The following is a 23,803-nucleotide window of genomic DNA, read 5'->3' as shown; positions in this document are numbered from 1 at the left end:
ATGATTGTTTATACTACCAGCCCCGGGAGAATACTGGAGGGGAGCAAATGATATCGAACCGTTTTAACCAAGCTTACAACGTGACGCGTTGCGTTGACGCATCACTGCCACGTTTCACCGTTTAGCGCTCCTTCAGCAGCCGCTGCTTCTACATTTCGCCGTTTTTTTTGGCGATGGTTCAGTCTTCTTTCACTTTCTCCACGCCCCCCCAAGGTTGATGCCCTGTGCTTCAGCACCTAAAGCCCTTCCGTTTACCCATTAACACATTGACCGCCAGAGGTTAATCTCATAATGTACTCACCAGTGGCAACGTTTTATTATTGTTTTTTGTTTTTTTCACGTCGCCATAGACCTTGTTAAAATCCGTAAGATTGAGCTGTGCCCTGTTTGTTTACATCGCAGACATGTGCCTGGTTCGAGCAGTGAAGACCACGTGTCAAACGGTGCCTCCATGTTGTACAGTAGTTAGAACGGTTTATGTTAAACGGTGATCACCGAGGAGAAAAAAACTACAAGGAGAAAATAAGGTTTCAGTGTCGTCATTAGAACGAGGGCTGACGGGATCGGCAAAACCGGATCCCGATTAATTCTGTTTCCGGTGGTGTTACAATGAAATGGTCTGTGTCGAAAATTGAAAAAAGGTTTTTTGTTTTCGAAAAAAAGGAAAAAGCACCACAGCCCGTAGGCTACGGGATCGGCGCTTTATGGTTGGATTTATCGGCCCGTAGGCTACGGGCCCGGCGGTCAGAGTGTTAACACATTGCCTGCCAGAGTTTTTTCAGATTTTTAGCTGTTGCCTGCCAGGGTTTTGCCATGTTTTTGGTACCTGTTCGCGTAGCCACAGATTTTTTTCCTCCAGTATGATTGATCCCCAGATGGTTTCTAATCACAGATGAGATTCAGGTGTGGTTTCACAAATGTCAACGAGGTCATTTTGACCTCGTTGACATGTTTGGTTGATGTTTCAATATAGCTCAAAAGCAGTAGTTTTAAACCAAAAAACAAAGTGAATTGTTTGTCCGTTTGAATTTTAACATTGAAGTGAATGGAGCAGTAAATCTTCGAACATTTTTAGCTCCTAATCTGTTCATAATTCGACAAGGGTTGAAATTATAAAAAAATGCAAAAAAAAAAAAAAAAAAAAAAATTTGAATTTTTTTTTTTTTTTTTTCCTTTTTTCCAAAGACGTATATATACGTCTTTGGCAGACAACAGCTGATAATTAAAAGACGTATATATACGTCTTTGGCAGCTAATGTGTTAAGACCTGGAACTGTGTAATTTTTAGATTTGAGCTAAAAAGCATTATTTTACACTTTGGGCTATGTGCCGCGCTATGAGCTTGTATATCTGCTATTTTTGAAAAATCTTGAAAATGTGTGCAAATCTTTGAATATATATATTTTTAAAGCGAACATTTGTAACTCAAATCTTTGCTTCTGTGGGGTCCCTGGAACAAAATATTTTGAGATGGGGGTCCACGGCCAAATACATATAATTTGGGGGGTCCTTGACATGAAAAAGATTGAGCACCACTGATATAGAAACCTACGTTTTTCAGAAAACTGTTGGGATTTAGGAGACATGTAGAATCGGCTTCAGGTCTTAATGGGTTAATCCTGCACTGGGTCTGGCCCCGCTCCGTTGTGATTGGATTTCGCTGTCCCCGAAGTTGTGGGGCACCAATCAGGGCCCAGTATGCAAATGTGGAGCGCGCTTATCACCAGAGGCATTGTTTTTTAATCCGCCCCATGGAAATGCAGGTTCCACACAGAGATTCCAGGCCATACAGTATATATACACGCAGTGATATTAGTCTGGTCATGCCACATGCTACAACGTATGGGGTTTAAGTGGTTAACCACATGAACCCGAGCGTCCCTATTCTGGGGCAGAACTGTCGGTGAAAATAGCCGATCTACAAGCGTGGCTATTTTTAGAGAAGAGACTCCGGGTTGAGGGAAATGCTATGCTATGTGCAGTATATACGTGTAGCGTTTAAGTGGTTAAAGTGTGATGTAAATAACGTATGAGCTCAATGTTTAAATCCTCTATAGACCTGAGTCGTCTTGTCCTGACATGTGACTGTGTGTCAGGAGTTGACATCGGGTGACATCAGATGTTAAAAATTGCTCCGAACACACTACAGCTGACAAACTTTGATTTAGTCTTTTGAATAAAATTCCATTTAGTTTTAGTCATATTTTAGTCATGTTTTAGTCATGTTTTACTGTTAGTCTAGTTTTATCTAGACTAAATATCATAAGATTTTAGTCGACTAAATCTACAGAAGATTTTAGTCGACTAAATCTACAGTTGATTTAGTCAAATAAAATATATTTTGGCGGTGCCTTGATGGCGTCGTAATAGCTGATTTTACACTTGGTTGCATGCTGAAAATCCCGAGTGCAACCAAACATAAAATGACTTGTCTTTTAGTTCTACTCAATCTCTTTCCCTCACTAACATTTTTGTCTAGTTTTTATTTGTTGACGAAATTGTCAATATATTTAGTCTTAGTTTCAGTCATCATAGCTTAGTTTTTATTTAGTTTTCGTCAGTGAAAAAAGGTAGTCGACGAACATAATTTTAGTCGACGAAATCAACACTGCCACTGCCTATGTATTTCACACTACAGCTGACAACCAGCTGATTAATGTCCTACCACAGGACCCCGGACCCCACTTTGAGAGACAATGTCCTACCACACTAGGAGAATACATGAATGAGAGCATAATAATTATTATTATTACTCGTAAAAAGGTGACCGACTCGTAATGAATGCAGATCTACAAGCAAATGGAACCGAATGGACCCATAGAGGTCCAATTGGTTCCATTTGTACACGTTCAGAGATACAGACCCCTAAAAAGCCTTGTCATGTTTATGAGGTCCATCCGGATTGGGTGTCATGTTCAGAATGTCCAACACCTCATTGGCTGCCACGTTCATTAGTTTTTTGCTGTCGTGCAAATTAGGTCTAAGCTGATTGGTTTTCCGGTTAATTATGTCCAATTTGATTGACCTGTCATGTGAATTAGGTCTAACCTGATTGGTTTTCGGGTTAATTATGTCCAATTTGATTGACCTGTCATGTGAATTAGGTCTAACCTGATTGGCTGTCATGAGGTCAGTCTGTAGTTTCTGGATGCGAATATGTAGAGACTTCAACTCCTCCTCTTTCCTCTGGTTTATCTCGTCTATCTTAGTCCTGCAGACAAACAGACAGACAGACAGACAGACAGAGTTAATAGCAATTACAAAATGATGACTTGATGTAAAATAACTCAAATAACTTTTAACTCCACTAACATTATGAAATATAATGAGAAGAACGGCATTATAAATGATAGATTATTGACCTGCTGTCATTGTAGAGAGCCTCCTTCTCTCCCTGTAGACGAAGAAAACTGAAGAGCAGAGCATCATTTCAAAATATAGCATCTAATAGAATAATTCACATTTAAAAATGTATCTTTTAGCATCAGAGACCATGGACAGGAAGTGAACATCTGCTTTATGTTTATCATGCTACCAACCAACCAATCCCATTATGTTTGTCTGTCATGTCACAGGTACTCACCTTTCCTGCTTTCTCTTCAGTTTATCTGACAGCTAGAGGACACACACACACACACACACACACACACACAGGAGGGTATAGCGTCATATAGTAGTTATATCTTCGCTGTCGGGCACCTCGATGCGTCACGCGGTACGCTCGTAGGTCGTCGGTGTTTGTGCGCCGCTGACATTCAACGAAATAGGCTCTATTCACAGCAGCCATATTATGAAGAAATGCACAGGTGTTACCAATGATACTAATGAAGGCTCTGTTCCATTCTGGTCAAACAGAGTCAGGGTGCTAATATTGTGCATGTTGGCTCACTGGAAACACTCCAGTGGGTCTAAAGTTGGGGTCCAGGGACCCTCATGGGCTTCCAAATGGCCCCTTACGGGTGTGTAACAAATGGAACCAAATGGACCCGTAAGGGTCCATTTGGTTCCATTTGTACACTCTCAGAGTTATGGGGGTCGTGGAAACCACTGTGCTACACTAAATGGAACAGAGCCTTCATTAGTATCATTGGTAACACCTGTGAATGAAGTGATACTATGGCTGCTGTGCATAGAGCCTATATGGGCATTAATGAAAAAAATATATACTATGATTTATATAAAAAGATGAAATATGGAGATACAAGGTTTCTGTCCAACAGTGAGTATATACTTTAGTCTAACCTTTCCTCATTGAGTCATTTTAGTCTAGTCTAATGCAAGGTGCTTCCTAATGCTACAGCAGTTACCTTAAAGGTGATGTGTTATTCTTTTGTTAAAATAACAATTGAATAGCTCTGTATTCTGATAGTAATCATTTGAAGGGACTGAGTGGTTGTTAAGTAATCATTTCTAGACACTGGGGTCGTCCCTCCAGCACTTTAGTTAAACGGAAAATGCCTTTTCAGGTCAGGATACCAATGTTGTCCAAATAACTCATACAGGATACAGGATAAACAAGTGAAAATAGAAGTGATGACACAAAGAAATCGGAACTGAAACGCCTGAAAATGTATTTTTTGTTTATTAAAGAGCTGGAGAGACAGGGAGTCCCCTGTTACTGAACCAAAACTATACTATAGCAATGATTACTATCAGAATATAGCTTTAAAAAGCTTTAACCTTTTAAGAAAAAAAAACATATCACTTACCCTACCTTTAAGCCGTATTCAAACAGTTTGGATAGGGCTTAAAGGGTTAAATAAACTTTTGTTCAGTTTATGGGTTTTACATTTACTAATTTCCTTGTTCATTGTATAATTTAAGTGAAATGCTCTTTTCATATACTGAAGTTTAATATACTTACCTTTTCATCTATCAAGAAGTTGTGTGTGTTTATTTGTATTTATTTGTTTGCTTGTAAGTTAAAGTGAAAAAGGGCAAACAAGTCCAGATCCCTGGGAGACCCCGGTCAATGAAATATGTAGGGTTTAAGTGATTAACTTAATATATTGATAGATTTGTTTTCCAAAGATGCTTTCTGACTTGAGACAGTGGGAAGATCCTTACTTGAAAGCAGTGTTGATTTTGACAGCAAACTTTGATTTAGTCTTTTGAATAAAATTCCATTTAGTTTTAGTCATATTTTAGTCATCTGAAATGTTTTACTGTTAGTCTAGTTTTTTCTAGACTAAATATCATAAGATTTTAGTCAACTAAATCTACAGAAGATTTTAGTCGACTAAATCTACAGAAGATTTAGTCAAATAAAATCTATTTGCAACCAAACATAAAATGACTTGTCTTTTAGTTCTACTGGATCTCTTCTCCACTAGTCCCTCACTAACTTTTTGTCTAGTTTTTATTTGTTGACAAAATTGTCAATATATTTAGTCTTAGTTTCAGTCATCATAGCTTAGTTTTTGTTTAGTTTTCGTCAGTGAAAAAAAGGTAGTCGACGAACATTTTTCGTCATATTTTTAGTCGACGAAATCAACACTGCCTTCAAGTCTTCAGTTTTCACAAAAACCTATGTATTTCTATAAGCTATAGTTATAAAAACAGTGGGTCAACTAAGCAAGTAATACAATGATGCTCTACGCTACTTTGACCTGCATTCGTTTCATCAAAATGTTTGTATGAAATGGAAAAATTAAAAGACTAACATGTTCAATGACGTGACCTGCATTCCTTTGGTCAATTGTTTTGTATGAAATGGAAAAATTAAAAGGGCAACATGTTCAATGACGTGACCCTGCGTTCATTTGGTCACATTGTTAATAAAAGCATTTTTTTTTTTACCTTCGTCACTTCCTCCTGGAGTTTACTGATCTCTGTCTGTTTGGAAGTCTGGAGAACACGAGAGACCAGTGAGATAGACTTTTAGACTGTGTGTGTGTGTGTGTGTGTGTGTGTGTGTGTGTGTGTGTGTGTGTGTGTGTGTGTGTGTGTGTGTGTGTGTGTGTGCTCACCTGTATGTTTTGCTCACCTCTGTGTTGTGTAACTGTGTGTCTGTGTGTGTGCGTGCATGCATGTTCCTGTCCCTGAAATTGGTGGACAGATGTTGGACATTAACCAGTTTAATTGGTTAGAAAAGGTCATAAGCGTTTAATAAAGTGAGGGTACGGGTTATGGTGAGGCATGTACAGTCTGTTAGTGTGTGTGTGTGTGTGTGTGTGTGTGTGTGTGTGTGTGTGTGTGTGTGTGTGTGTGTGTGTGTGTGTGTGTGTGTGTGTGTGTGTGTGTGTGTGTGTGTGTGTGTGTGTGTGTGTGTATAAAGGAGTATGTCACTTTAAAACTCTTCTGGGGTCATTATAATGTCTACTCTAGCGTCTGTGTGAACCACAGACAATGTTTATGTTGCTTGGTTCTATATTTAGATATTTGATATCATATATTTGCTATATGATACATATTTAAAAGTGAAATACCCCTTTAACTACCCATGTGATGACCAAAAGTCCCCACAAGGACTGTAAAACCAGACAAAGTTGACCTCATGGGGACATTGTTCAGGCTAATAAAGCTTTTTAGAGCTAAGATGATTACATTTAGAAAAAAAGTAGATTCAGGTTGGGTTAGGGTTAGGCATTGAAGGGTTAGTTGTATAGGTGTTACGGTTAGGTTTAGTTTAGGGTTAGGGTTAGTTTAGGGTTAGGTTTAGGAGTTAGGGTTAACACATCGGGTGCCAGAGGTTTATTACAATATTATACGTTCAGTGCCTGAATTTCTTCCATCCACTTACATTGATACTTTTCGTGCTGTAGAAGCCCGGACGCGGAAGTGCATGTAAACAGAGCGTGCGTGCGAGACGGCGGAGGGTCCCGACTAACGCCTGGAACAAAAATATTTCTAACGCGATCCTCCGTTGCAGAGTGATCGCCGATCGAAAACGGCTCACTTCCACCACGTTAAAAAGAAATGGAGATATTAAGCTTTTAGTCAAGGAGTTAACATTGGAGCGGCCGGACGGAAGAATTTTTGACATGGATCCACACCCGGCCTCTCCTTCTCAGAGACTCCTTGGATGATCCCAAAGTTTGGTTAGAGCGCCCCACGTGGGCCCCGCATATAAAAATAAAATTGGGTCAACAACGGTCCGGACCAATGTGTTAAAATGGCAGAAAGTAAATGGTAAAAATGTCATTTCTAACAATTAATTTTAATTAATTAATAACAATGTAATTTCTAACAAAACAATCCATGTAAAATATATATATATATATATATATATATATATATATAGTGGAAATGTTCAAAAAGTGAAACTTTCATATTTTCTAGATTCATGACGAAGTGAAATATTTTAAGCCTTTTTCTATTTGCGATTATGGTATAAACCATTTTTTTTTTACATGCATCTGTATACAAACCTGTGTGTGTGTGCTTGCGCGTGTTAACATGCGCGCACGTGTGTGCGTGTGCGTGTGCGTGCGTGCGTGCGTGCGTGCGTGCGTGCGTGCGTGCGTGCGTGCGTGCGTGCGTGCGTGCGTGCGTGTGCGTGTGTGCGCGCGCGCGTGCGTGTGTTGGCATGCGTGCGTGCAAAATCCTCACCTCCATGCTGTGTAGCTGCTCGCGGAGCAGCCTCTTCTCCTCCTGCTCTGTGGTCAGTGACATCTCCAGCTCTGGCCCAAAGCAGTGATTTAGTGGAGTACAGAGTGCAGCCGACCAGCCTAGTGCTTCCTGCTTAGCTACAATCTTCTCTACAACGCGCTCCCTTGACCGGCCTAAAGGGGGGCGCCGCACACAGCAGGGGGGGCAGGGGTGGGGGGGTGGGGGTGGGGGGGGGGCATTCCATTAGGCCACACACACAGTACAAGAGATGGTGACTTTGTGTTTTTTTTGGGGGGTTATAGATTCTGGAACAGTTTGGGTGTTCTGAGTTTGCCGTCCCCCCGATTGAAGAGATAATTTGGGTTTTAATCAGTTGTTAAACTGAAATGGTTACATGTTTCTGATGTATTCATTTAAAAGTGGTGTAAGTGATACTTTTTTTTTCGTTAAAATAAGTGTTAAATAGCTCTTCTGATTGTAATCATTGCTTTCGAGTGTTTGATCAGTAACGTCTCTCCAGCTCTTTGCAGAAAATACATGTTCAGGTCAGGATGCACAGCAGCCATATTATCACTTCCTTCACAGGTGTTACCAATGATACTAATGAAGGCTCTGTTCCATTTAGTGTAACACGGTGGTTTCCACGACCCCCATAACTCTAAGTGTGTACAAATGGAACCAAATGGACCCTTACGGGTCCATTTGGTTCCATTTGTACACTCAGAGTTACACACCCGTAAGGGGCCATTTGGAAGCCCATGAGGGTCCCTGGACCCCAACTTTAGACCCACTGGTGTAACAGAGTGTTTCCAGTGAGCCAACATCTAACAACATCAGCACCCTGACTCTGTTTGACCAGAATGGAACAGAGCCTTCATTAGTATCATCGGTAACACCTGTGAATGTCTTCACACTATGGCTGCTGTGAATAGAGCCTATTTTGTCAAGTTCGGAGAGAGAACTCACACAGGATAAACAAGTGACATTGGAAGTGATGACACGAAACCAAAAATGATCAGATAAAAAAGGAACTGGAAAACAAGCTGATAAATTGATTTTTTTTTGGGGGGGGGGGGGGTTCTCTCTCCTGACTGGATGACATTTTTGTAACCCACCTGAAATGTATTTTCTGTTTCACAACAACAAATACTCTATGGCTATTATTACAATCAATATAGAGCTTTAACCTTTTTAACAAAAAAAAAAAAGATTTGTTTTAACAAAGAAAAAAATGAAATAAAAATCACTTACAGCTCTGAGGTCAGCAGTACAGACAGCTTGTAGGGTGTGTGTGCCCTGAGCCAGCTAGCTGCCCTATGCTTACTGCAGTTAGAAGCAGGCTGGGGATCGAGGCTTATACGTCATCAAACTAACCAGTTTACACATAAATGGTATCCAATCTTATTTCTGTTCAGATCCATGAATATGAGGATGAATCTTTATGTTAAACTATGATGAAACAAATGACACTGTAGCAGCAGGTTAGGATCCATTCACCAAAGCATTAAGATCAACATTTTGAGGAACTAGAGCAATGCTCTACTGACAAATTGCATACAGGTGCATCTATAATGTATGGAAAATGAATAGGTAAGGAATATGACATAAATTAATGCAAGAAAAGATCAATTCACTAAAAAAAAAATCACACCCTGTGTGAAGGTAGCGGCGCCTTTGATACATTTTGTCATCGATATGTGTTTATAATGTGTTTATAGCCACGTGTCACGTGAAGCTTGACCAATCACTTTGTTGATGGGTCTGACCAATCAGAGCGTTGACGGGTCTGACCAATCAGAGCGTTGACGGGTCTGACCAATCAGAGCGTTGACGGTGAACACGGACAAAGTGAGGTATAGAGCAGGATCCGGCTAGCGCCGCTAAAAATTACATTATTATTGGGATTAAAGGAATTAATTCATTACAGGTGGACTTTTGATATATTTTAAGATACCGGATTTTAGATTTTTATGAGCTGTATGCCATAATGAAGATTTTTTTATGTGTCATATATTTGAATATGTTAAAGATTCACTTTCTGAATTACATTACGGAGGGGGAAAAACACTTTATTCCACTATATATATTAGAGCTGCCAACGAATATTCCATATTCGAATATTCCTTCGAATATTAAAAATAAAAGAAACTTCGACTATAAAAAATTAAGATTCGAATGAAAAAAAGTCATAATAATAATCTGCCGCGCACGTAAACATAAACGGTGGCTGGTCTTGCGAGATCACACACACAGTTGCCTTGGAGTCGGGAGGCTTTTGACTTGCAGTTGCTCGGTATTAGAAAGCACACAAGTTTACTCACACAATGTTAACAGGTCAAGCTGAAACGGGCGATTCATTTGGTAGTGAAGGCCGTTTACAACGAGACTTGACCACCGAAAATGCGATGTAAAAACTATGCATTGGATTCTTGTCCCTCACGGTAAAACTCCCTCCGTGTCACATTTCTCTTGTAGCCTACCTTAATTTGGAAACAAATACATTGGTTTGATTATAATTTCCCGTTTCATGTCGAGGTAAAGATTGTTCCAAATTCCATCACAGCACAATTGGAGCGATGCAAGAGAGCGCATTTCTCAGCACCAACCGCGGCTGGCGGAGAAAGAAATAGACTTCGGCTGTGTTTTTATTAAGTTTTACTGTATACAATATTTCTATTAAAAATAATACACATTCGACGTTTGATAGGTTCGAATGAATCGAACCCACGCGGGTTTTTAAAAGGAACATTCGAACGTCATTTTTGGCAGCCCTAATATATATATATATATATATTTTTTTTTAGATGCACCTATAATTCATAATGATAGTTTTTCTTTATGCTTTATCATATGACCCGTGTTAATTTGATCCCAAGCTGATGTGTAAGCCTACAACAGGGTGTAAAATAAACCCATAAACCGTGTCTGGTAGGTTAGTCTACTGCAGTGGTTCTCAAAGTGGGGTCCCGGGATCCCCAGGGGTCCTTATAGGGGTATGTTTTTGATAATAAATCGGTACAATCAGGCAAAAATAAGAATTAAATAACCTAACCCTAACCCTAAAACCAAAATAAAGTAACCAAAACACGAAAAAAAAACGAACAAAATCCGCCAAAAAAAACACATTTTGAAAATACTGAATTTGTTTACATTTGACAGTTACAAATGTTTTTCACGCTTTTTCAAAAATAGCAGATCTACAAGCTCATAGCGCGGCACTCGGTGCCGCGCTATGAGCTTGTATATCTGCTATTTTTGAATAGCCAAAGTGTAAAGTAAGGGGTATAGTCCACCGAAAGTCTATCCCCCCCACCTTCTGAGAGCCTGTGACGTCCCTGGGTTTCAGGGGGTCCCCAACTAAATGATTATATAGTTAGTAACCCAATGGACCCTTACAGGTCTCCATGTGTTACTTGTTCTGGGGGTCTGCAGCCTAATGCATACCAAAATGGGGGCCCTTGGAATGTAAAACGTTTGAGAGCCACTGATCTGCTCTACTGTACTGGTAACCAGACATCATTTCAATCTTCTTGTCTACTCTATAAACCTAGTTGGTTTGTATAACTGAACATGTTGATGGTGTGGTCAGGGCCTTCTGTCCTCAGCAAAGCAGACAGATTCCTCAAAACGTGGGTAAAATACTGCTGAACGCTACAATAATCTGGACCACATTTAGCTGTCCTACCCAAACAAACAGGAACTACGGTTGGTTAATGTTAACTCATTCACTGCCAGAATTATTCTGGCTGCGTTTGAACACTGCCATATTTTTCATTGAAAAAAAAAAGTACTCAGGAGCCGAGATACAGAATTTTTAAGTTTTAAGTTAACAAGGAAGTGGATGGGAGTCTATATCTTCGAAAAATCATATCTCCTTGGTCTTTGGGTCAAAAAAAAAAAAAAAAAATCTAAAAAAAAAAAAAAAAAAAAAAAAAAATATTTTTAATTTTTTAAATTTTTTAAAAAGTCGTTTTAGTCGTTCTTGGCAGGCATGGCTTATGGACAGAAGTCGTTTTAGTCGTTCTAGGCAGTATATGAGTTAATAACATGAACCCTAGTCTCCCTATTCTGGGCATGTCATAATAGGCGAAACATTCGCTATATACATAAATATATATTTGGAAAATATCAGATCTACAAGCTCACAACGAGTAGCAATTTAACGCTTGTCACTTGGGTGTACTGCAGTGGTTCTCAAACCTTTTCTGGATCAGGGACCACATGACAATCTAAAAAGCGCAGACATGCCGCAGTGTGCTGAAGCTTCTGTTAGCCTAGCGTGAAGCAAGCATGTAGCGTTTTTCCGGCATTAAACTGGGCCTTGAGAATAGGCTCTATGCACAGCAGCCATATTATCACTTCCTTCACAGGTGTTACCAATGATACTAATGAAGGCTCTGTTCCATTTAGTGTAGCACAGTGGTTTCCACGACCCCCATAACTCTGAGAGTGTACAAATGGAACCAAATGGACCCTTACGGGTCCATTTGGTTCCATTTGTACACTCTCAGAGTTACACACCCGTAAGGGGCCATTTGGAAGCCCATGAGGGTCCCTGGACCCCAACTTTAGACCCACTGGTGTAGCAGAGTGTTTCCAGTGAGCCAACATGCACAACATCAGCACCCTGACTCTGTTTGACCAGAATGGAACAGAGCCTTCATTAGTATCATTGGCAACACCTGCGAATGTCTTCACACTATGGCTGCTGTGCATAGGGTGCATTACTGCTCGTTTTCATTCTGTGCAATGTACACGTAACACACCAGGCGAAGGAAGGCAATGAACTAACTGCTGTACTACTACAGTATATAAAAGGAGTAGTCAGAAAGTAAGGCCCAGTTAACTAACTGGTAGAATATTAGATTAGCAGTAGGCCGAGAGTAGCTGCCACAGTCTGAGTAGAGACCAGTACAATAGAAACATATTTGTGGTGAGCGTACTCACCACTGAGCTGGTTAGATTTCTGCTCCACGTTCGCCTCAGCCTGAAAAAACACACAAACATTTACAATTTCAGAGCAGGGGTCTTCACCGTTTTCACCCCCTAGTGGCGCGCTATGATCTTGTAGATCTGCTATTTTTGAAAAAATAAATTGTGATATTATAGCAACATAAGTAGCAAAATAAGTAAAAAAATAAATAAAAAAAGAACTGTTAGGATTTAGAAGACATTTGTAGAATACCCCAGAAGCAAAGATTTGAGTAAAAGAATTGCACCAAATTTTTAAAAAAAAATAGCAGAACTATGAGCTTGTAGATCTACTACTTTTGAATAGGCAAAGCATAAAATAATGGTTTAAGTGGTTACACAGATGCTTTCCCGGTTTTAACCCAGTAAGACCTGGAACGCATGTGTGTCACTTAAGATTTCTTTGGCTATTCAAAAATAGCAGATCTACAAGCTCATAGCGCGGCACCGAGTGCCGCGCTATGAACTTGTAGATCTGCTATTTTTGAAAAATCTTGAAAAATACATTTTTGGGATTTGTTTAAAAAAACTGTTAGGATTTAGAAAACATTTTTAAGAATCGCCTCAGGTCTTAAAGGGTTAATGGGTTAAGTTCACAAGACTCTCGGTGAACTCGGGAAAAAAGAATGTCTAGGCCCAATAACACAGAGAGATGTGGAAACACTGTTGTATGTGATCTCTGTGACATGCACATTGAGACCACTAAGGGGCAGCAGAGACGTTTCTAGTGACTTCTCTTCCTCACCTGTTCAGCTCTTTCATCGCCACGCCCCTCCGCGGCTGACTCCGCCCCTCCGGCCGTGACGTCAGAGACTCCGTTGGTGCCGGTTGGTCCGTCGGTCTCTGTGGCGCCGGCGGCCTGGTTGTCCTGGGCAACCGTGTGTCTCTGCACTAGTTCCTGGTCACAGCGCTCCTGCAGGGCTGGAGGACATTATCGGGATATCAATCAATCGTAGATTTAGTGGCAGACTAGAAATGACAGGTTCTGGACACGGTGAGCAGTGGTGGAAAGTAACTAAGTACATTTACTTAAGTACTGTACTTAAGTACAATTTTGAGGTATTTGTACTTTACTTGAGTATTTCCAATTTCCAATACTATATTGTACTTTTACTCTACTACAATTATTTGAAAACTTTAGTTACTTGTTACTTTTCAGATATAAATCTGATAAATATAATATTATGAAACATACATTAACCACTTCAGCCCTATTTTATACATAGGCTATTTTCAATTATTTTAATACTTTTACTTTTGGTACTTTAAGTACAATTTTATGCCAATACTTTTGTACCTTTACTCAAGTAAATTTAGAATTCTGGACTTTTACTTGTAACAGAGTATTTCTATATATTGCAGTATTGGTACTTTTAGTTAAGTCAAGATTTTGAGTACTTTTTCCACCACTGATGGTGAGTGAATGCAAGGGTCCGTGTCCACTGTCCACAGACAACGCCTTTTGAACGCCAAGGAGTGCTTTGGGAAGTGGTGTAAAGTAACTAAGTAGACCCTTAGTTTTTCCATCAACCTTTAATCAATGGGAGACAGTGGCACATGTATAATCATATCACACACACACACACACACACACACACACACACACACACACACACACACACACACACACACACACACACACACACACACACACACACACACACACACACACACACACACACACACACACACACACACACAGTCGGCCCCCTACCCGCCATTTTCTTCTGCAGGGCGGAGTTTTCAGCTTGGAGGCGGAGCAATTCTCCATCCACAGGGCTGGAGGCGGGGACAGGGGCAGGGATACTTGCTGAGGCCCCTCCCCCTTCCTTCAGTCCCTGGTTCTCCTGCTCCAACTGTTCTATCTGAGTACATAACTGGAACAAACCATAGAACATAATACAGATTTGTCAGATTATGTATCGTACGTTCCAAAGATGATCTTGAGATGCGTAAGAGACGTAATGGTGTTTAACGAGAGTGGAGACAAATATTCGACGACATAAAATATGTTAGGAAATACCCCACTTGTGAATTCTGAAAGATTTTACATGTCTTAACCATTAAGACCTGGAACTGTGTCATTTTTAGATTTGAGCTACAAAGCATTATTTTACACTTTGGGCTATTCAAAAATAGCAGATATACAAGCTCATAGCGCGGCACCGAGTGCCGCGCTACGAGCTTGTATATCTGCTATTTTTGAAAAATCGTGAAAATGTGTGCAAATCTTTGAATATACATATTTTTAAAGCGAACATTTGTAACTCAAATCTTTGCTTCTGGGGGGTCCCTGGAACAAGATATTTTGATGGGGGTCGGCGGCCAAATACATATCATTTTGGGGGTCCTTGACATGAAAAAGATGGAACACCACTGATATAGAAACACACGTTTTTCAGAAAACTGTTGAGATTTAGGAGACATGTAGAATCGGCTTCAGGTCTCAATGGGTTAAAAAATGCCTTGGCTAACAAGTGGCTAAATGAAACTAGAGAAGTTGTTAGGGACATTACACATCAAACGCAGAACACACTAGCACATGTGATCATGGTCTAGTTTGTTCATAGCACGATTAACGTTAGCTTTTTACTTCTGCCGATTGTATTTAAGTGATAAAATCAGAAAATGGGTGTTAATTTGCAAAGATTATCTAATGGAACAAATCATCATGAACTTTTATTTGCCACAGAGCCTATTTTCAGCAATAATAAAAAGTCTTATCAGCCCCAGCACTGATATGGCTCATCACCTCACTGGGTCCACCCAGGGCAAATACACATGTGATACATTATATCACGGGTTCTTAACGTTTTACATTTTGGTCTCAGAGAGAAAGGACCCCCAAAATGATATGTATTTGGACGCCGACCCCCCATCTCAAGATATTTAGTTCCAGGGACCGCCAAAAGCAAAGATTTTAGTTCAAAATGTTCACTTTAACTCACTGAGTGCCAGGATTGCCAGAATTATTTCAGAATTGATTCTGAAAAGTGCCAGAGTTTTTTTCACAGAAAACAAAAAGTGCTTAGGAAGCGAGATACAGCCTTTTTCAGTTCTAAGTTAAACAAGGAGTGGATGGAGCTGCACATCTTCAGATGATGATATCTTGGGTTCTGAACATGTTTTAAAAAAAAAAAAAAAAATGTTTTTTTTCTTCTTTTTTTTTTTACTTTTCTTTTCAAAAACACGTCAAACACGTTAATGGCACTCAGTGAGTTAAAAAAGATCAAAAATTTGCATACATTTTCAAGATAGCAGATCTACAAGCTCGTAGCGGGACACTTGTGCCGCGCTATGAGCTTGTAGATCTGCTATTTTTGAATAGCCAAAGTGTAAATTAATGCTTTTTAGCTCAAATAAAAAGAAAATACACAGATGAGTGCCAGGTCGTAATGGGTTCAAATTAAAAAAAGGTTGAGAATCACTACATTATATGATAATATAATTTAACAGTAATATTGCAGTGTACCTTGGACAGTTCTTGCATCAGAGTGCTGTTCTGTAACCTGAAGTCATCTTCCTGGCTGTGGAGTTTACTCTGTAGCATCTCATTCTCAGTCAGCAAGGCCTCCACTTCCTGTTATATATGAACAATAATACATTATATTCATAAGAACAAATACACCGTTATAAACACATTATATTCATAAGAATAAATACACTGTTATAAACACATTATATTCATAAGAACAAATACACTGTTATAAACACATTATATTCATAACAATCACAACTGACATCTCATTCTAAGAGAGCAACAGAAAAGGCCCCAAAAGGCATCATGTTAACCCATTGATACCTGGAACGCATCTGTGTCACTTTAGATGTCTTTGGCTATTCAAAAATAGCAGATATACAAGCTCATAGCGCGGCACCGAGTGCCGCGCTATGAGCTTGTAGATCTGCTATTTTTGTGAAAATATCTGCTAAAATTGTGAAAATATTTTTTTTATATTTTTTTCCGAAAAACTGTTACGATTTAGATTTTTTTAAGAATCGCCTCAGGTCTTAATGGGTTAATTGTAGGAACCCAGAGACCGGCCAAAACAGAGACAATTGTTTTTGTCAATATGTATTGTATGGTAAACATGGTCGTTTCTATAGATTATGATGACAATGAATGCAGTGAAATGCACGTCGTCAACATCATGACAGTGTGCCTTTAACAGCTTACAGCCAGCAGAGGGTGCTGTTTACTAAATAATAGTAAAGCTCACAGCTGTAACCATGGTAAGCAGACACACGCACACACACACACACACACACACACACACACACACACACACACACACACACACACTCACCTGAGCTTTCTTACTCTTATTCAGTGCCTGCAGACAGAAAAGTTAAAAAATGATTTAAAAAAATAAATCATAAATATTTTTGAGCAAAATACTACATAGTTTATTATGCGTGTTGTTGTTATGGGAGATGTCGTTTATTATATGTTGTTATGCGTTCCAAACCTTCTGCGCTTTGACAAAGTCTCTTTCCAGAACAATATTCTTCTGACGAACGGCATTGAGCTCTGCAAGACAGATACAAAAGCTTTATAGACATAAAACACAGACATAATGTATACAATGGTAACTATTTCCACAAAATAACTAGTCAAACTTTAATAAAAAGAGGTACCTGCTGTATTTTTCCTCAGGTCATCAGACAGCTGGTAATTCTGTGTTCTTAACTCCAACAGCTGGGCCTGGACACACACACACACACACACACACACACACACACACACACACTATTAGGACTTGTGAGGACATTAACACAGAGGACATTTTATAAATGCCATTCTTATATCCATTTTTGACTGTAAGCCTAGAGCCGACAAATTGCAGATCTACAAGCTCCCAGTCCCAACCATAGACTGTATAAATGAGATGGACAAACCCCCTCCGCTGCTTTCTACAGACCGAAAATGAAGCCTTTGCTGCAAGATGGTAGGTCCGCCATCTTTCAATACGCGTCAGAATGAGTTCAGACCATTATTGGTTGGGTAACTTGTCAATCAAGAGCGGGGGGCGGGGAATGAATGCTATTGGTTGTGTAGCGTGTCAATCAAATCATCCCGCCCCTCCTACAGAATAGCCTACTTTATCGTCAATTTTATAATAAATAGAACCATAATTTAGCAAAACGCATATCCTGATGATTGAAAGGAGACTTTAAACTAGCGACTGGAAGCATATAGAATTTATGACAATTTTTATTACAGTAAGAAAATCTAGTCTAAAGTTTGTCAAAAAACCCATTCACTTGCGCTAAAATAAATTCTTTCTGAACTCACAGGTCGGCGCAGGGTAAAACAGCGCCACTCTGGCCATTTTGTCAGCCTCATCGTAAATATCTCAGCCTTGCCCCTTGGTCCCAACGCGTTGTGATACTTGTGGGTACATTTGGTCCTCACCAGTATATGTACACACACACACACACACACACTAGGGATGTTAACAATTAATCGAAGAAATTATCCGATTAAATCAAACAATTAACAATTCATTGAAAAAATGTAAAAAAATATATATATATTTTTTTTTTTTTAAATGTTCAGAACCCAAGATATGATGATTTGATTTTTTTCTGCTCCATTCACTTCTTGTTTAACTTACTGAAAAAGGCTGTATCTCGGCTCCAAAGGACTTTTTTTTAGGATTTTTTTTTAAATCTGAAATTAAGATTCTCAGATTTAAAAAAAACGCCGCTTGTCAGTTAACCGGTTAATCGGTTGATAAGGTTATCAATTATCAATTAATGAATTGATCGATAATTTGCATCCCTAACACACACACACACACACACACACACACACACACACACACACACACACACACACACACACACACACACACACACACTTCGGTGTACATTAGATGTTGACATGGTAGTAGTAATTGGCATTTTGAATTTCTCTTTGAGAACTACTGACTTAGAAGGCATTTGTAGAATCGGCCTCAGGTCTAAATGACTCGCCAATAATGGGATCATTAGTCTTTTATTTCGTTAAATTATTGATCACCAATTATTTTTTTGTTAGAATTGATTAAATCAATTTCTTTCACACAAACTCAAGCAGAAAGACCAGTGACATAGAATGAAAATATAAATCACGAATTTGAATTTCTATTCTTATTGTATTATTCAGAGACAGACAAAGAGGACAGAGTCCTTGTGCTGAGCTCATCCAGGGGACATTCACACCAGCAGTGTCAGGTGTCTTTCTACAAAGTAGACACCGGCAGCACTGCTCTCAGATCAATTTACATTATCAACGGTAAAAGCTGTGATCTCTTAACCCCATTTGAAGATTTCTTTGGGCTATTCAAAAATAGCAGATCTACAAGCTCATGGCGCGGCACTCGGTGCCGCGCCATGAGCTTGTAGATCTGCTATTTTTGAAAAATCGTGAACATTTTGTACAAATCTTGTGGAATTCTTTGAAGCGAACGTTTGTCAAATATTTAGGGACATCCAGGAGCAAAGATTTGAGTTACAAATGTCAGCAAAAAAAAAATCTAATACCTGCACACATTTTCATAATTTAAAAAAAATAGCAGATACAAGCTCATACGCGCTATGAGCTTGTATATCTGCTATTTTTCAATAGCCAAAGAAATCTAAAATGACACAGATGCGTTCCCGGATTGAATGGGTTAGGCAGGGAATCCCTGGGGGGGGGGGGCGACCATACTGTAGCTGAATGGTTAGTGAGCTCGCCTGGGAAGGCAAAAGGTCCCAGGTTCGATTCCAGGCCTCAGCAATGTGTCGAAGTGTCCATGAGCAAAACACTTTACCCCTAACTGCTCCCCCGAGCGCTGCAACCAATGGCGGCTCACTGCTCCTAGTAGTTAAAAGGAGTGTTTACATCAGTGATTCCGTGGCCGGTTTCCTGTCATTAGGAAAGTCAGATATGAAAATATATACATATATATATAAATCGCGATCAAAATACAAAATCTAGAGCATGGACCGTCCGCTTGGGTTTTTAGCTGCGGTGGACTCGGGATGGAGTTTGTTCTACTGTACAACTCGTCCTAGGATATAGTAATATCATTACAAAAAAACGAGTGAGCCAATATGCGAGGTCAGAAATTCACCTGGAACGCATCTGTGTAATTTTTTTATTTGAGCTAAAAAGCATTATTTTACACTTTGGCTATTCAAAAATAGCAGATCTACAAGCTCATAGCGCGGCACCGAGTGCCGCGCTACGAGCTTGTAGATCTGCTATTTTTGAAAAACCGAGAAAATGTGTGCAAATTAACATATTTTATATTCTTTTAAAGCGAACATTTTTAACTCAAATCTTTGCTTCTGGGGGGTCCCTGGAACAAAATATTTTGAGATGGGGGGTCGGCGGCCAAATACATATCATTTTGGGTGGTGCTTGGCATTAAAAAGTTTGAGCACCACTGATATAGAAACATAAGTTTTTCAGAAAACTGTTAGGATTTAGAAGAGTCAGACATAAGTAAGAATCGGCTTCAGGTCTTAATAGGATGGGTAAAATGCGGACAAATTTCACGTACGTGCAAATATAGTATATATATACAGTGACAAAAAACAAGCCAAGGAGTGGAGACCAAACTATTTATAAAGATTATAATGCGGGAAATGTGCTCATGAGGTTCAGGCAGGGGGATTTGTCACCCAGTAGGTGTCACTACCAGACACCAGTGTCTCAATGTCTCAATGGAAGACTAGAGAGACAACCTCTGAGTGTTAAAAAGGATCATAACGTGAGAGACCATGCTGATGGATGAGTTTGTTAAAAACATAATAACGGTGCAACCTCCATGATATGGACATGGTTGAGGTTTATAAAATGAGAGAATAGGCTCTATTCACAGCAGCCATATTATGAAGAAATGCACAGGTGTTACCAATGATACTAATGAAGGCTCTGTTCCATTCTGGTCAAACAGAGTCAGGGTGCTGATGTTGTTACATGTTGGCTCAATGGAAACACTCTGCTACACCAGTGGGTCTACAGTTGGGGTCCAGGGACCCTCATGGGCTTCCAAATGGCCCCTTGCGGGTATGTAACTCTGAGAGTGTACAAATGGAACCAAATGGACCCGTAAGGGTCCATTTGGTTCCATTTGTACACTCTCAGAGTTATGGGGTCGTGGAAACCACTGTGCTACACTAAATGGAACAGAGCCTTCATTAGTATCATTGGTAACACCTGTGAAGGAAGTGATAATATGGCTGCTGTGCATAGAGCCTAGGGGTGGCAACACAAGTTTTCAACTTTCCTGTTACAGTACCTCAAACTTAAACACACAGTGGAATAGGAGGAAAGCGAAAACTAAATGCATCCACTGCAGTGTTGATTTTGTCGACTAAAACTATGACGAAAAATGTCCGTCGACTACCTTTTTTCACTGACGAAAACTAAATAAAAACTAAGCTACGATGACCAAGACTAAGACTGAATATACTGACAATTTCGTCAACAAATAAAAACTAGACAAGTCATCACGGGTCGCACACCGAAAATAGTTGATCTGCAAGCTCACAACGTGTCGCAACGCGACTACTCACTGACTCATAACCAGAGGGCGATTGAAAAGACGACTATATCTCAGGTGCTTAAAGGACAACTTTGTTTTTTTACAACCAAGGTTTATATTTTAGCTTGTAATTAAAGTAAATAAATGATGAGTGTAATTTTTTTTCCATTTACTGCTTTCTATAGTTTTAGCATTTTTTGCGATATTTTTTACAGTGGGCGGGGGCATTCTGTCCGGTGGCTAAATATGCCTTTTTTACACAATAAAAAAGGTCCGGCTGTCTGAGATGGCCAGATGTGAGTTATTGGGGGCTAGAAGAGCTACTGTAAATAATAATAAAGAAAACGCCGGGTTAATGTGTTAAAAAAATGCATATTTAGCCACCGGACAGAATGCCCCCGCCCACTGTGAAAACACTGTAAAAAAGATTGTGAAAATTGCTAAAACTATAGAAAGCAGTAAATTTAAATTTTTTAACACTCATATTTTATTTACTTTAATTACAATCTAAAACATAAACATTGGTTGTAAAAAAACAAAGTTGTCCTTTAAAGCTGATAAGGAAACCCGACCGGCACCTTTGCACCAACATGGAGAGAGAGAGAGATTGGATGTTTTTTAAATCAGCGAGCAGGACCCACTGACTGCGTCGTCAAGAAATGATTGATCAATCAGGATGTTGACTCAGTTGAGATAAACAGAAATGTATTACACGAGCTCATGGGAGAAGTACATTAACCCTTTAAGACCGGGAACGCATCTGTGCAATTTTTTAAGATTTCTTTGGCTACTAAGAAATAGCACTGCCATTTTTGAGAAATCGTGAAAATGTGTGCAAATCTTTGAATATATATATATATTTTTAAAGCGAATATTTGTAACTCAAATCTTTGCTTGGGGGGGGGGGGGGGGGGGGGGAAGTTCCCTGGAACAACATATTTTCATATGGGGGTCCACGGCTAAATACATATCATTTTGGGTGGTTCTTGACGTGAAAAAGTTTGAGAGCCACTGATATTATAGCAACATACGTTTTTTTTCTTAAGAAACTATTTTTAGAAGACCTTTGTAGAATCCCCCAGAAGCAAAGATGAGTTAAAATGTTCGCTTTAAAAAAAATATATATATATTCAAAGATTTGCACACATTTTCACGATTTAAAAACAAAAATAGCAGATCTACAAGCTCATAGCGCGGCACTCGGTGCCGCGCTATGAGCTTGTATATCTGCTATTTTTGAATAGCCAAAGAAATCTTAAAATGACAAAGATGCGTTCCCGGTCTTAATGTGCTAAACACTAAAAAGGTGGGTATTTCTCTAGGGTAAAGCACAGCGAGCCGAGCATAGCAATAACCAAAGATAAGAGAGGGGCGAGAGCATGTGTCTTAGTACCAAGCTCAAGCTGTGTGCAGTAAATACTGCACAAGGCCTGAGCCATTGCATGGCACGCTGATTCTACATATAATATCCAGATTGTCAGAACATTATTGTAAAGGTGGCCACGTGTTTTTCATCTTTCCAATAACACCGTTCTGATTTCAGCTCTAGGTGACACAGACATGATAAAAAGGACATGACGAGTCGAGTGCCATCCTCCAGTATTTAACCCATTAAGACCGGGAACGCATCTGTGTCATTTTCAGAATTCTTTGGCTATTCCGAAAATCGTGAATGTATGTTATAAAACCGAACAACATATTTTGAGACGGGGGTTCAGCGGGCCAAATACATATAATTTTGGGTGGTCCTTGAAATGGCAAAGTTTGAGCACCACAAGTATAGCAACATAAGTTGTCTTTAAAAAAATCGCTACAGCCTCAGTAGTTGTCACACATTGAGTGCCAAAACAGTATATATATACTTCTTTTCGTGACGTTTTTTTTTTCAATTTTTATTTTTCTTTCCTCACAGCACCAGGATATATCATTTTTCGAAGATTTAGACTTTAATCCACTTCCTGGTTAACTTATGACTTCAAAAGCCTGTATCTCTGCTCCTGTGTACTTTTTCATTTTTACAATGTATTTTTGACTATTTTCAACTGGCTGCAACTATGGAACGGATTACAGAATGTTTTTAATTTTTTTCCCCCGATTGTACGAGACCTCTATGTGTGTAATGAGGGGATCACCGTGAGGACGGTGATCACTGAAAATATTTTGTGACTACTTGAAAGAGGTTAAAAAATGGTTAAAAATCCAGGCACTCAACGTACACTTTTTTAATAAAACAGTGAAATTACGGTATTTTACAATGCCTCTCATAGAGATTGCATTGAGAGCTGCAGTTCATCATTCTAACAGACCTCGAGTAGCGGCGCTGTGTTTGTAGAATATATATTCAAAGATTTGCACAAATTTCCCACGTTTTTTCCAAAAAATAGCCAAAGGAATCCAAAGTGACGCAGATGCGTTCCCGGATTTAATGGGTTAAGCTAAATGACAAAAAAATACTCTGACCCCGTTTACAGCCAACCTGCTGCTAGACATGGCCTTGCTCCTAGATCCATGTTTCAAAGCAACATACATACACGCGGATGACAGGAAAGAATACATCAATACCAAAGTTGCAGCAGAGATAATCACTGCTAAAATACAATTTTAAAAAAAAACTATTTCTAGTGAATCACCAGGGGAAATGACTTCTCTGCATTGACCGAGTAGTGTACTGCTCAGAGTGACCACACAGGTTGAGGGTTAAAGTTATAGTTCGCCCCCAAAATGACTTTTTTCCTATCGCTGCCAACCGGTCCGCTGGT

General features: G+C 39.4%; 1 protein-coding gene across 3 annotated transcripts in view; it reads right to left on the bottom strand.

Moving 5' to 3' along the window:
• The window catches only part of gripap1 (GRIP1 associated protein 1), a 72,907-nt gene that overhangs the window by 42,101 nt on the left and 7,003 nt on the right, over positions 1–23,803 (bottom strand). For 2 of the 3 annotated variants that reach the window (XM_084070226.1, XM_084070227.1), the window contains exons 2-13: positions 17,161–17,227; positions 16,992–17,053; positions 16,830–16,856; positions 15,995–16,102; positions 14,237–14,399; positions 13,268–13,443; positions 12,499–12,538; positions 7,552–7,724; positions 5,800–5,847; positions 3,584–3,615; positions 3,363–3,410; positions 3,112–3,211 (exon numbers count right to left, since the gene is read on the bottom strand). In XM_084070226.1, coding sequence (XP_083926352.1) covers positions 3,112–3,211; positions 3,363–3,410; positions 3,584–3,615; positions 5,800–5,847; positions 7,552–7,724; positions 12,499–12,538; positions 13,268–13,443; positions 14,237–14,399; positions 15,995–16,102; positions 16,830–16,856; positions 16,992–17,053; positions 17,161–17,227 — 1,044 coding nt within the window. The remainder of the gene's footprint in view (positions 1–3,111; positions 3,212–3,362; positions 3,411–3,583; positions 3,616–5,799; positions 5,848–7,551; positions 7,725–12,498; positions 12,539–13,267; positions 13,444–14,236; positions 14,400–15,994; positions 16,103–16,829; positions 16,857–16,991; positions 17,054–17,160; positions 17,228–23,803) is intronic. The other variant, XM_084070228.1, reaches the window with a different exon arrangement.

Source organism: Gymnoscopelus microlampas (genome assembly GCF_963454915.1).
Source record: "Gymnoscopelus microlampas genome assembly, chromosome: 10".
In the NCBI taxonomy this organism is placed as follows: domain Eukaryota; kingdom Metazoa; phylum Chordata; class Actinopteri; order Myctophiformes; family Myctophidae; genus Gymnoscopelus; species Gymnoscopelus microlampas.
The sequence above is the reverse complement of the archived record's forward strand: the minus strand, read 5'-3'. Positions and strand labels throughout refer to the sequence as shown.